The sequence below is a fragment of the Equus przewalskii genome, chromosome 17, assembly GCF_037783145.1.
Source record: "Equus przewalskii isolate Varuska chromosome 17, EquPr2, whole genome shotgun sequence".
In the NCBI taxonomy this organism is placed as follows: domain Eukaryota; kingdom Metazoa; phylum Chordata; class Mammalia; order Perissodactyla; family Equidae; genus Equus; species Equus przewalskii.
The window spans coordinates 81028837-81042534 of NC_091847.1; the positions used below are offsets into that span (position 1 = coordinate 81028837).

Below are 13698 nucleotides of genomic sequence, written 5' to 3' on the forward strand. Positions count from 1 at the left end.
TCTGTGAAATGTCCAGGTGGGATATTTGTCTATCCCCAGCCTATGGGTGTTAGGTGAAGCCGTGAGAAGGAGTGATAGCCCAGGACAGCACATAGTAGGGACAAGGACCTGGCAAACAGTGCTATTTAACAAGTGGCTGCAGGAAAAAGACTGAGAAGGAGCAGTTTGATAGGGAAGAGAAAAGGCAGAAGAGCCAGCATTAGAGACGTCAAGGAAGGAGAGAATTCTGAGAAGGAAAAAGAGGGTCAACAATATCAAAGGCACTGGAAAGGTCAAATCATACTAAGAAGACTCACTATGCCTGAAGAGTGCCTGCGGGGTTCTGCCAATGGAAATTCATTAGTGACCTCGGACAGAAGGGTTTCAGGGGAAGAAGAGGAAGCCAGAATGCAGAGAGCTGAAGGACTGTGGATTACTCTTTTAAGAAGCTACTTTTAAAGGAAAGGAGAGAAATTGGGCCATAACTAAAGAAGGATGTAGGACTAAGAAAAGATTCCTTTCTTAAAGATGGGAGAGACCTGGGGATATTTATATGCTACGATGAAGAAGCTAGTACAGAAGCAGAAGCTACAGATACAACAGCAGCGAGAACTCGCCTCTGGAAAGGCCTAGAGGAAGTGGACGGGGACCCAGCTGGAAGCTCTTTCAAATACACGTTTACACACACACCCCCAAACATACCCTGTATTTTCTTAATTAAAATGCTTCAAGTTTCTACTAAAATCTTATATGAAAGGTAATTACTAATTCCTCCCGTGGTCCCTCCAGAAAGCTACAAACATCTGGCAGTTGTCTGCCTTAGCAACCTTTTGATGTGCAGGGTCTTCGCTGCTGAGGGTGCTGCCTTTCATCTTCTCACCGGGGCTGCCATGTTTAGGGTGTTCTGTGCTCTGGTGACCGACCTTGCCGCACCACAGGCCTACTCATCACCAGGTGCAACAGCATTTCTCTGACAGGCCAATCTTGAGGGTAGCCCTAAGCATGCCAGTGCAGGTTTGCCTGGTCGGTCCTGACACGAGAGCCAAAGGACAAATGCGATAAGGAGAGTCAACTCCATATCTCACTCCCTTCAGGGAAACATGTTGCTGGCAGGCAGCACTGTCAAGTTCTCTGACACCAATGAACAATGAAGAAACCTGCTAATGCATCAGGAAAACCAACCAGCACCATCACTTCTAGTGCCAATGTTTTCTACTTTATCATCTCTAGAATTGCCCGACACACCAACAAGGTAACCTAGGCTTACAGATGCTCTAATGAGAATGGTGAGGAAGGATGAAAATTAAAAAGGAAAAAAGTCATGTACATTCAGAGCTCTTTTGCTATGTAGCTGATACTTGGGGTTAAAAATGCAGACACAGTTGCCTATGAAATCTAAGGCAGCAGTCTCTGCAAAAAAGGTAAGAGGTCCCCATGCCATTTTGTCACAGGACACCGAGGCAAACAAGCCAGACTCCTTTAAGCTGCCTAATTTCTGAGGACTTCAACTAGTGCCCACCAAGATGCTCCTGAGACAAAAGGGAGTAGTCAGGCTCTGAAGCGGGCAGTCCCTGTGCAGGATTTTGACAGATTTAATAGCATCACCATTTCCCTGTAGCTCAGTTCTCAAAGTTGCACAACTAGTATCTAAAAATGCAATGATTAAAAGGAAAAACAAAAAAATCTGTAATGGAAATATCTTAGCACATGTAAGATAGACTAAAAAAAGTACCCACCATCCACACGCATGAAATAAAAGACAACACAACACCAAAGGAAAACCTCCAATTTTGATTCTAAATCCTAAGGTCTAAAAGGAAGACTACAGATAGAGGTCGCAGGAATAATTTAAAAGGAAACCATCTATTCATGCAGCAGCACTGTGTGCTCCAAGAACACGTGCTCCAGGGCAGGCCACCAGTGCTGAGTCGGGAGGGCGAGGGCACACTTGCCCACGCAGAAATAAGCAAAAAGCCCCGTGAAGCCTCCCAAGGAGTGCGATCTGGTGATTCTGCCGGGAGCTGCACTCTCCCCAGCACAGTCATGTGAGGCTGGATGTGGACAGGGCTCGAGTGTCCAGCCCTGCTCCCAGCTAATGGAAAAACAATTTTAAATCAAAGGCAGATATTTCGATAGCAACCCATGTAGAAGACACAAGCTTCAATCATTTCTCTTGATACCTCATTTTGCTAATCTCACTGGCCAAAAAAGTGGCAAGATTGCATCAGATATTATATCTTGGCAGATAGTTATGGGAAATAAGGGTCTCTTTTACCCGCTCGTTCAGAAATTGTGCTTAAGTTTCTTAGCAACAATCTAAAGCCTAGAATAGAAATACTTGGGAAGTAATTTTGGTTATGATTATTCTGGGGTCTGATGATAGAAGTGCAGATTATATCACAGTTATTATAAATCCTAGCTTAAATTCTTATTTTTTTTTTTAATGGTTCCAAGAATATACTACTTTTCCTGCAGTGAGTTTTATTTTTTTTTGTCTCTCAGAAAATGATTTAGATAATTTATGTATATTTCATTTAATCTCAGAATAAGATAAAGTCACTTTTTAACTTTCCGCAAGATTTCTCAGTAAATAAAAAGCTATAAATACACTATCATAAAATTAATATATAACTTGCCAGAGTTCCTTTTTCAAAGCTTATTAATCTGTTTAGTTTTGAATGACACTGTCTCCTGCAGACAGTCTGCAGCTCCCTTTTAGAGTGTTAATGTTGGTATATACATATATATAATTTGCTGAATGAGATCTCTGCAGAAAAGGAAGGAAGCGGGATGAGCTATTAGGAGATCAGGAGGAGGTTAGATGACTTAAACCTTAGTTCTAGAAGTCATCCACAGAAAAAGAATTCTTGAAGTAGAATGAGAGTGGCTGCTTTCAAAAACTATCAAGCTAACATTCTGTGTTTTAGTACTTTCCGAGTCCTGATAGACTCATGCAGCAAATCTGTTGAGACTAAAGCCTCAACTGCAGCTAATGACACTTTTAATTAGCTAACTTGAAAACTAGCCACAAAGTCTGGCTAATTATTAAATCTTACAAAGAACATAAAGAGTTATATTCATTTGCTGAGCTTAAAGAAGTGTTATCTATACACTTAAAGTGCTAATAATTACTGGTCTTTAATGAGACTAATTCAGTGATAAAATTGTTGCTAAAATGGGCTTATTCTTCTAAAATTCAATATTAACCAGAATTTGTCAGCTAATAATTGCACATTTAGATCTCAGATTTTGGTTATAAGATATTCCTCATAAGCTGTTCAGAGACATAGCAAGTCAAGTCCGTGTAGACTCTGTTTTAAGAATTAGGCTGCCCTAAGAGATGTGCTCTTAGTAAGCTAGCTTCCTAAATTAAGTATGTTCAATTCACAACAGCATGTAATCTTTTCTCTAACAGATAATCCCTCCACCTCATTTGTCTGACTTCTTTCAGGGTGGGGGAAGGGGAGAGAAAAGGAGGCGTTAACTACGAAATGATCTCTCCCAGCTCATTTATTATTAGCTCACACAATCTTTTGTTGGGTATACTGAATAATATCCTTGTTTACTTCTTCCAAGATTGATGGTATGTACGTACGCTCACACATCAAAACACCATTTTTGCTCAGTGATTAATCATACTTTAGACAAACATTTACTGGCTTAAAAAGATATTTGCAATATACTAAGTGAAATGATTGGGTTAAGAGTAGAATGTACAGTATGAAACCACTTTTACGGGGGAAAATAATCTGCAGAGGAAAAAGTCTGGAAGGATATGTACAAAGTAGTAGGCTAATGGGTGGCTTGTTCTCTATGATAAAGTATTTTTTTTGTAATAAGAAAAAAAAAGTTTGACCAAATTAAAAGGGTAGAATCTTGGTAATACTACTTTATTTATTTAATCAATTTGTTCAACAAATACTTATTAGCCCCCACTATATGTCAGGTATGGTTCTAGGCCCTGGGAATACAGCAGTAAGCAAAACAGATAAAAAACCACGACCTTTCACAGCTTACATCTAATTGGAGAGTAGGGCCACTGCATATGGCTGCACAGGTTGAGCACAGCACAACTTTCACATCCATACATGATGGCCCAAGAGAGGGAGACAGACAAAATAAAATACCATGTTATATGGTAATAAGCAGAGAAAAGGACAGAAAGTGTGTGTGGAGAGATGCTGGTTGCAATTTTAAATAGAGTGGTCAAGAATGCTTCATTAAGGTAACAGCTGCATTAAGACCTAAAGGGGATAAAGAAGCAAACTATGCACTTATCTGGGGCAAGAACAAACAAGTACAGAAACTCACATAGGGGCCTGCTTGGTGTGCTCAAGGATCAAAGAAAGGCCAGAGTGAATGAGGGGAAATCAGTGGGAGATGAGGGCAGAGAGGTAATGGGGTTACGAGGCCATCGTACATGGCCTTAGTTTTCACTTGGAGTGAGAAGTGAAGCTATTAGATAGTTTGGATTGGGGTGACATCATCTGTTCTCCACATTAACTCTAGCTGTTGTCTTAAGAACAGACCGAAGGGGAGATCAGTTACTGCAATAACCCAGGAGAAATATGACAGTGGCTTGGACCTGGGTGGCAGCAGTGGAAATGGTGACAAGTGGGTATATTTTGAAGGTGAAGCTGATAGGATTTGCTGGTGGACTGGATGTGGAATGTGAGAGGAAGGTGTGTAGCCTGAACAACTGGGTGGATGGAGGTGCTGTTCAGCCAGATGGGAAAGTCTGCTGCAGGAGTGCAGGTGGTGGGGGGTGGCAATATTAGCTCGGTTTTGAACATATTAAATTTGAGATGCTAGTAGATGTCCAAAGGACATTTCAATCCTTGGACTTACCCTCCCCTCCAGTGAACTCACTAGACAGACAGCCAGCTTTCCCTGGGGTAACAAGGGACAGAGTGGGAAGGGAGCCTTAGTAAATCAGGTGACATTTATGGGGACTGGACCAAGAGCTGAGCAAGCTGCTAAATTCTGCTGGAAGGAAGAGGAGGCAACGAGAGTCTGACAGAATACACACACACATTCATTTTTTTCTGGTACTCACCAGGATAAATAATGTTAATAAAAATGGCAATCTTTATGATAGAAGTTTCTTACCATTCAGTAAAGCTGATATTTCAGTAAGAACTAATGCTGGATATAATTTCAAATAAAATGTGAGACCAAAGACAGGAAAAGGTGGCTTAGAAAGCAGAAGGATCGATTGCTTTATTCTCTTGAGACTCCCAGGTCAAGGTGTTAAAGTGTTTCAGAACGGTCAGACCCAAGGACTAAACTTAACAAACAAGTAGGACCAAAGGCCCCCAAGAAACGACACAGTTCTGCTCTAAGCAACTGAGAGAACAGGTCTAATAATACCTATTAGCCCCAACTAGTGTTGGAAAGAAACTAATTTTAAACTTATGTCATAATAGGAACTTTGGGTTCACTAGCACCCTGAGTCCCCAAATCAGTTTTGATGGCAGAGAATGGGAAACTCTCCCGCACCCACATTAACTTCTAGAATGTCGTTCCCTGGACTAGACAGTTTCCCTTCAGCAAACAGAAGAGAAAATATGACTTAAGTCGGGATCAGCTGGGGTCTGTCTGGTGATGTTTTTAGCAGTCCAAGGTAAAATGAGAAAAAAGATTAGTGGAATGAATTTTAAAATCTATTTGATTTTAAAAAGCTGTTTGATTTCTGAGGCTGTTTGCCTATTTTTTTTTTGGCGTTACTATGATTTTTATCAAATGATGGTGAGAAATAGCTTTAAATCTGTTTTGGCTAAAGACAGATGTAAGACAACCCTATAGATACCTGCACATTTTTGTTTTGTTTTATTATTAATTTTTGGATGTACATCATAATATATTTCCAATTCTGTGTAGATTACATCATGTTCACCACCCAAAAACTAATTATAGTGCATCTCCTCACATGTGAGCCTAATCACCCCTTTTGCCCTCCCCCCTTCCCCTTTCCCCTATGGTAACCACCAATCCAATCTCCAATGCTATGCACATTTTTGTTTTAAATTCACAGGTCAGTGAATGGAGAGGCCTGGTAAACAGTGACCTAGAGAAAATGCCCCTGTCGGTGCCAAGCCGACTGTCATGCCTTGCTCTCCAGGGCTGACTGCCAGCAGCGAGTACAGGAGTGCCTGTGCCACAGTCCCACCTCCCCACTCATGGGACATCACCATGCGCCCCTCCTTGCCTGCCTTCTCCTAGAGGGCCTCAATCAAGGCTTCAGGAGGATTAACAGCTGTTCCTCTTAAGAGTCTAGAGACCTCGAGACGTCACCATCAACAGCAAATGTAGAGGGGAAGGAAAGCAGCAGAAAACCTGGTTCCAAGTGTGGACTCTGCTGCTTACCGGCTTTGTGACCTGAGGCAAGGCACACAGCATCTCCGAGTTGTTCCTCTTCTTCCTAATGCCACCTGTCCTACCCATCTCAGGGGCCGTGTGTAAAGAACAAATAATATATTTATGGGAAAGTACTCTGCAACTGACAAAAATAATAATCACCTTACATGGGCCCAGGTACCACCATAAATCAATGAAATGGGCCAAGAAAGACAGGGCAGCAATGTATTATATACCCGTGACAGTGGGTCTGGGGGACAACAGGAGCAGTAGAGACCATGGCTAAGTGGAGAGCCCAGTATCTGAAGCTGGCTGCTGCCATCCAGGAATGAGGGAAGACCTTGCAATCAGGACTTCTGATTCCCTAATAGAAATTAGAGGGCTTCATTCTGTGTGTGCAAGAAAACTGGTTATTTAAATGTTAGTGACTCTTTCACAACTTTAAAACCTGGTGGGGGCCATCTCTGAAAGGCCAAAGCATGCCTGTGGCCAGATTTGGCTCTGAGGTGCCGTTTGTGACTTCTGACTAACACACACAGATCCTACTGTTTCTGTGTTCAGTAGGACACGAAGGGCTGAGGCCCCTACCAGAGCTTCTTAGGGTCCCTCCCAAAGACTTCCCTAATAGCTGTTGATCCAGATGTGTCCTCACAGCGCTAAGATTCTCCAGAGAGTTCTTCATGCACCTTCACATGTGGACACTGTAAATAATTCTTCTCATGAAAAGTTAACTAGGCCTTGAACCAATCCAGAGGGTCGCCATCTGGGAGTCCTCAGAAACAGCGGACTGTCAGCACCATAAACATTTTAGGCTTCATGGAAGACACTGATTTTTTCTAAATGAAACACCCCTGCCAGTCAAGATTTGCAGTGTGGGTTCAGGAACACGGCGTTCATCTAACAACAATAACAGAAACAGTGAGGATGAAAACCTGACGGTCGTCATAACGAAAGATCTAAAAGCCAACCGTGGCTTCCCTAACAAGGCGATGCAAAGCTGGCTCCCTGGCGGCCGAGAGCCAATGCGATTCATCAGCTTGTTCTCAGTTTTCTCACGACAGCAGCATTAACAGTTTGCGTTCGTCTGTTTAGATGGTGCTGACAGGTGTTCAGCATGTTGGGCCTACTTGCTGGAGATTAATGGCTACTCTCGCACTGAGGTGAAAGGCCAGGCCGGGCCAGCGCCTGCGATGACTACAGGAGACTGGGTGCTGTCCTTTTGCTCCCCTTGCCCACCCCCTCATCCCTCTTCTAATGTCTATCAAATATATGAACAAGTAGGAGTGTCCAGGGGTTCTTCTCACTGTGTAAACCCCACACTTTAGATGCTGTAACCTCAGGTAAAACAAAGGGAACCTCTGGATAAGCTGATCATCTCTAAAGGCACTGTGGGCTAATTTCATTTTTAAAAAGTCAGTTTAAAAAGTGAAAGATAGGTAAGAAAGGTTCTCTGGCGACAGGAATTTTAGCATATTAGGTGGGCAACGGTTCTCCTTTATATCTGTGGTCATTTTCTTAGATGCTGAAGAAGGCAGAATTGATGCTAAGTGTGGCACAGCTGCAAGAAGTACAGACATCTCAGAAACCTCTTAGACATATTTCACTAAATCGTCATATTTCAAAACAAACCAAAAAGACTTGAAGTACCTCAAGAAGACCAGCACCCTGTAACCCACCTACCCCCCAAAAAGCTGCTTGTGACTAGTATACTTCTCTCTGTGCCAGGTTGGAGGAAAATGGTAAACCCAAACATTATTTTAATAGCATATAAGCAATGAGAAACTAAAATAACAAAAAAAATTTTAAAAACCAATGCGCCTCCTCTAGGGCTCTGCAGAAATCACTGTCTCATTCTTTGCTCTTAGGGAGCCTCCTGCTCCACCAGCTTTCACGCCAGGGTAGGTGTGCACTGCAGACCCAGGAACTGCAGGCCTGGGCCTGCCAGCTCTCCAACCCGCTTCTGGCTCACTCCTCTCCTGACACAGCAGTGGGAGGGGATTGAGTCCAACAGACAGGGCATCAGGGTGGCTTTTTTTTTTTTTTAGATTTTTTTATTTTTTCCTTTTTCTCCCCAAAGCCCCCGGTACATAGTTGTATATTCTTCGTTGTGGGTTCTTCTAGTTGTGGCATGTGGGATGCCGCCCCAGCGTGGCTTGACGAGCAGTGCCATGTCCGCGCCCAGGATTCAAACCAACGAAACACTGGGCCGCCCGCAGCGGAGCGCGCGAACCCAACCACTCGGCCACGGGGCCAGCCCCCAGGGTGGCTTTTAAGTGGAACCTTTTAACAAAGAATTTTCTTTTAGTGAGGAAGATTGGCCCTGAGCTAACATCTGTTGCCAATCTTTCTCTTTCTGCTTGAAGACTGTCCCTGAGCTAACATCTGTGCCAATCTTCCTCTATTTTGTATGTGGGTCACCACCACAACATGGCCACTGATGAGTGATGCAGGTCCATGCCCAGGATCCAAACCTGCAAACCCTTGGCTGCCAAAGCAAAGCAGAGTGCATGAACTTAACCACTACACCACTGGGCTGGTCCCTAACAAACACTTTTAAAGCCAGAAACAAGAATGTTCTGGGATGAGACGGCAGTATTAGTAACAATAACAATAATAGTGTTTATTGAGTGCCTACTAAACACTATTGTAAATACTCCAGTTGTAAAAACCCATTTAATTCCCACAGCAGAAGGCACTGGGGAGAGTTAGTCATTGTGTTTGAACTACAAGATAGGTGAGACAGTAGAGCATTATGCTAGACTAGATCTGGGCAGGTCCTAAATTCCATACTTGTATACTTTAATCGTTTGTCTGATGTGAAGGTTGGATTGGAGAGGGAAGAAACTGAAGTTAGACTATCAGGATACTGCAATAGTCCAGACACTCTGAACCAGGGTGGGGCACTATGAGTGAGAAGGAGAGGAAAGATTTGAGAGGTATCACAGAAACAGAATCAACTAAATCTCTTTTGACTGATTCAATTTGGTTTTTTGTTCATTTATTCAACAACTATTTTTGACAGTATCTGATAGGTCAGATACTGTGCTAAGTGACATATAGAGAAATAAGAAAAAGAAGAATTAGGAGATGACCGCTTCCTCAAACTTGGGCTCCTAGTTATTGCTCAGGGATCTAGGTGGCACTGTAATAGGCATCCCTCTGCCGTCTGTCCATCCCTCCTCCTCCTTCCTTCCATCCATCTAACACTGAGCATCTACCTCAAGCCAGGCACTGCACTACACCATAGCCATGAACAAGTCCAGGAGAGACAAACGAAGGGGACAGAGGAGAGGCCACTGTCCTCGTCCTCACAGCCTTGGAGTGCCTTCCGCCTACACTCTCCATTCCTTTCCTGGTGGTGTGGCCATAAGGCACCGCACAAAGTGGTAAACCAGCAGACTGCTGGAACAGCATGGGCATTCTTAGTCGTCCACATGAAGGGAGGACCTCCTTTTTAAGTCCTAAAAGTGTGCCCTGATTTGGCATATTTAACTAAAGCAAACATTATACCAGAAAGGTATCTAACTCTATTCCCATGTGTAGATTTTAATATCATCTAAAAATATAGGCACGAAAAAAACAAGCTCTGAGCAAAGCCAAAAGGTACTGAAAATAATAAAACAAACATTTTGAATGTTAAAAATCTTGTATCTAGTTTAGTTGGCAAATTAGTTTGAGACATGTAATTCTACTGCCTTCCAAGGACAGCCCTGATCTCTTAAAATTCAGATTTGCCTAGACTTTATAAGAATAAATCCTGACCACTTTCTAGTGCTTACTGAAAGACAATTAGGCAATAGAATGACTACCACTGAGAAATACTTTGCTTTCTGGCAGCTGCCTTTTCATTATCATTTTATGAGAGCTTGTCTAGATATTATGTATTCTTCACTATCTACATTTTGTTCTTTTTAAATGTTTTCTTCAGATGCCTGGGGTTATGTCAGTTTCTTTGGATCTAACTGGATCTCAAACAGCAAACTGTAACACTTGAATACTTTCCAAAGGTTCTTATGCATATAGGCTTATTTCCAAAAACCATGACTAATATATGCTTTTGGTCATTTCTATTAAAACAAAAAAAATTAAAAGGTATTTTTAGGGACTCATGAACACCATCAACAATTATTTCAAGTATAAGCTAGTTCGTATATGCCAAGGTTAAGAATTTAATGCTAATAAAACCTAACTGTAAAAGAAGGAATTTGATGAGAGCAGGCACATTTTAACTTCCATTTTATTTTGAGGATCTGAGTCTGGTATGGACTTGTGTGTTCTATGAACTCTGAGATAACTAAGCTATGGAAAAAGCAGCCTGCACCACTGGTAACATGAAGAGGCAAAATCCTGGCCCTGCTGCATTTTAATCCTAGTTCTACTTCCTACATCATTTACCAGGTTTGTTTCTGTATGGGAAATAAGATGCAAATAACCACCTACTTATTTCCCATTGAAAGATAGTTTTAAGTTATGAAATATCAAACATGCTTATTTTTACTGATGATAAACAGGAACTAAAATTGGGAAAAGTGTAAAACACTACATAAGGGATCAACGAAGACTCCTATGATTACTATCTCAAGTTAACCTACAGGTAAGAGAAATCTTCACTGTCCTGGGAACTTGATCCATGAGTTAAAAGCCTTCAGTTAAGCTGAGATATAATTTTCATCCTGCTTGGCTCAACCAGATTGAGGACCTTAGAGGGGAAAGTCAAAGATGAGCCCAGAGGGAGAGCCACAGAAATTAGGCCAGTCTGCGTTGAAAGGCCTTGGAGATCATCCAAACACCCTCCCAGAGCGGGAAAAGAAAACAATCGGACCGCCTGACATGGTGACTTACCTGCGGCGCAGATCCTCGGCCACCGCTGCCCGGCAGCTGAACAAATAGGCTCGAAGTGAGGTCAGCCGCTGTCGCAGCCGCACCACGGTGGCCAGTGGCTCAGCGTGTTGGTACAGCAGGGGATTCTCCTGCTGGATGTCGATCAGGGGCTCTTCATACACATACTCCAGAAACTCTTTGGCCTGCTTAGACACCTGGGAAACAAACTTCAATCAGTTCTGGCGAATTTTCCACCTTTCTGTACCTCCTCCAACCAGGAACCATAGTTACACATCAAAGTAATATTATCTTCCGAACAGCCAAATGAAAAAACCCATAATTTAACTAAATATAAATTTTGGCTTCTGTTTCTTTCTCCCAGAAACTCAACTGGCAAAAGTAACCTTGGCATTGAAAGGAATTCATTAATTCTGCATCTTGATTATGTGATTACACACATCTATACGTGTGATAAAATGACACAGAACTATTCAGACCCAGTACACCAATGTCAATTTCCTGGCTTTTTTTTTTTTTTTTTGATATTGTACTATAGTTATTTAACATCTAACCAATGGGAGAAACTGGGTAATGGCACCTCTCTGTATTATCTATGCAACCTCCCGTGAATCTATAATTATGTCAAAATAAAAAGTAAATAAAAAAAGAATTCATTAAGTCTCTCTTAACAGCAATGCTGATTTTAAAAACTACATATATATGTATACATATGTATATTCTATAACACTTTTTATAAGTAGCCACTTAAAAAAAATAGGTAAACCATGCACACATATATGAAGTTCAAAAGGATATCTCCAAAAAAAAGAAAAATTTGCAGAGAAAACAGGCTCAAACACACACTTTAGAGACAGAAAGGAGTTGCTCTCCTTAGAACAACTCTGAGATTGGGCTGACTCTGGCCAGCATATCCATCCAACTCTATATCCACTTCTGGTAGTAAACGACAAGACCATGAAAGCTGATTTTAAACTGTCATTGTCATCAGTAGAAATAAATGGTAGAAATACAATGCATCCGACACACAGAGGGAGTAGTTTAAAGAACGCACAGCATGAGGGTGATTTTCAGGAATCTTTACGTACAATTCACTGACACTGAGAAGAGGATTGGCAAGTCATGCACAGAGTTGGTTCAAGTTTCTATTCACGGAACAAGGTAAAACCTCTCCACAAAGTTTCTACCAAAACCTCTCTAGTACTGGGTTTAAGGCTAGTAATTTAACATAAAAAACAAAAAAACCCAGCTTATTAAAAAGAAAGCTGAAAATCCACTGTTAAACACTCTAGGCTAGAAGTATACTCAGGAAGATAAAGAGGATACAGTCCCTACCCTCGAGAGACTCACTTTTTAGTATAATAGATAATTCAAATAAGAAACACATGTAGCACATAGTCTGTCATCTACCACAAAAGAAACGTGGACGAGGTCCACTGGTAGCTTAAAGGAGAGAGAAATCTACAGTCCTGGGGGGAAGGAAGCTAGGAGCCAGGCAGGCTTGGCAAAGCAGGTGACACTGACTCGAAGTCTAGAAAGAGAAATAGAAATTCACTTGGGAGGCAAGGATGTGACAGAGCAGAGGACAATGAGCAGACACAGCTGTGAAAACCATCAATATGTACGTGTGGTAACTAAATGTATGGCTATTGTATGCTGGTTAAAAACGCGTTTGTGAAATTCAATTATTATTTTATTGTAAAGCTCATACAAAAGTTTATGTTTCTTACAGAGATGTAACAGAATATATCAATGTATTTTTCTGATAAAAGTTTCACTTTTTTCGTGAGGTACCTGTTGTGTTGTCTGATCCTTTGGGGTCCTGCAGTTACAGAGTTAGTTTACAGTCTCTGTTGGGAGGTTGACAGTTTCTGCAAATCTAGCTCACAGAGAGGTACCTAGAATTACCCAAAACCTTTGACTACTTTTCCAGGCTGGAAATAACAGTCGTCAGGGCTAAATAATGCCTCACTTGGAGGCACGGAGATGAGGTATATGCCGGCCACCATGGCAGGCACTAGGCATTCAGAGGAGAATAAAACCAGTACAGTCCTGCCTCATGTGGCCAGCAGCTCAGTGGGGACAGGCAGAACTGGGTTCAAATATCTCATTTATCATGGTTAAATATTTGCTATATTTAAATAAATGAGGAAAAAACAGATGGTGTTCTGGGAAATGAAGTACAATCCACTTGAAACTGTTGCTGAAAATGATGTATTGTACAATTCCATTAGTCTTCCTGGCTCTACTGAGCAGTGTTTATACTGAGTGAGGGCTCTGCTGGATTAGGTTAACAATGCCACCTTTTAGTAGGTGGACAGAAGGACAAAGGGCACTGGCCAGTCTCCCAGGCCTTCAAAGGCTTCTCTCTTCAGGTGGTACTTAAGCCCGAAAGGGAAAAAAACAGTCTTTTACAGAGACTGTAAGAGCAGCGAGACAAACGGGACAGCAGGGAATGACATTAGCCTTCATAAACTGAAATTACTAAGAACAAAAACAGAGGTAGTTTCAATAACTTCTAAG

The 13698-nt window shown here is 41.8% G+C and overlaps 1 protein-coding gene across 2 annotated transcripts in view; it reads right to left on the reverse strand.

The window, feature by feature from the left end:
* The window catches only part of PLEKHM3 (pleckstrin homology domain containing M3), a 176204-nt gene that overhangs the window by 81223 nt on the left and 81283 nt on the right, over positions 1-13698 (reverse strand). For both annotated transcript variants that reach the window (XM_070581815.1, XM_070581816.1), the window contains exon 5: positions 11179-11372. In XM_070581815.1, the coding sequence (XP_070437916.1) occupies positions 11179-11372 (194 nt within the window). The remainder of the gene's footprint in view (positions 1-11178; positions 11373-13698) is intronic.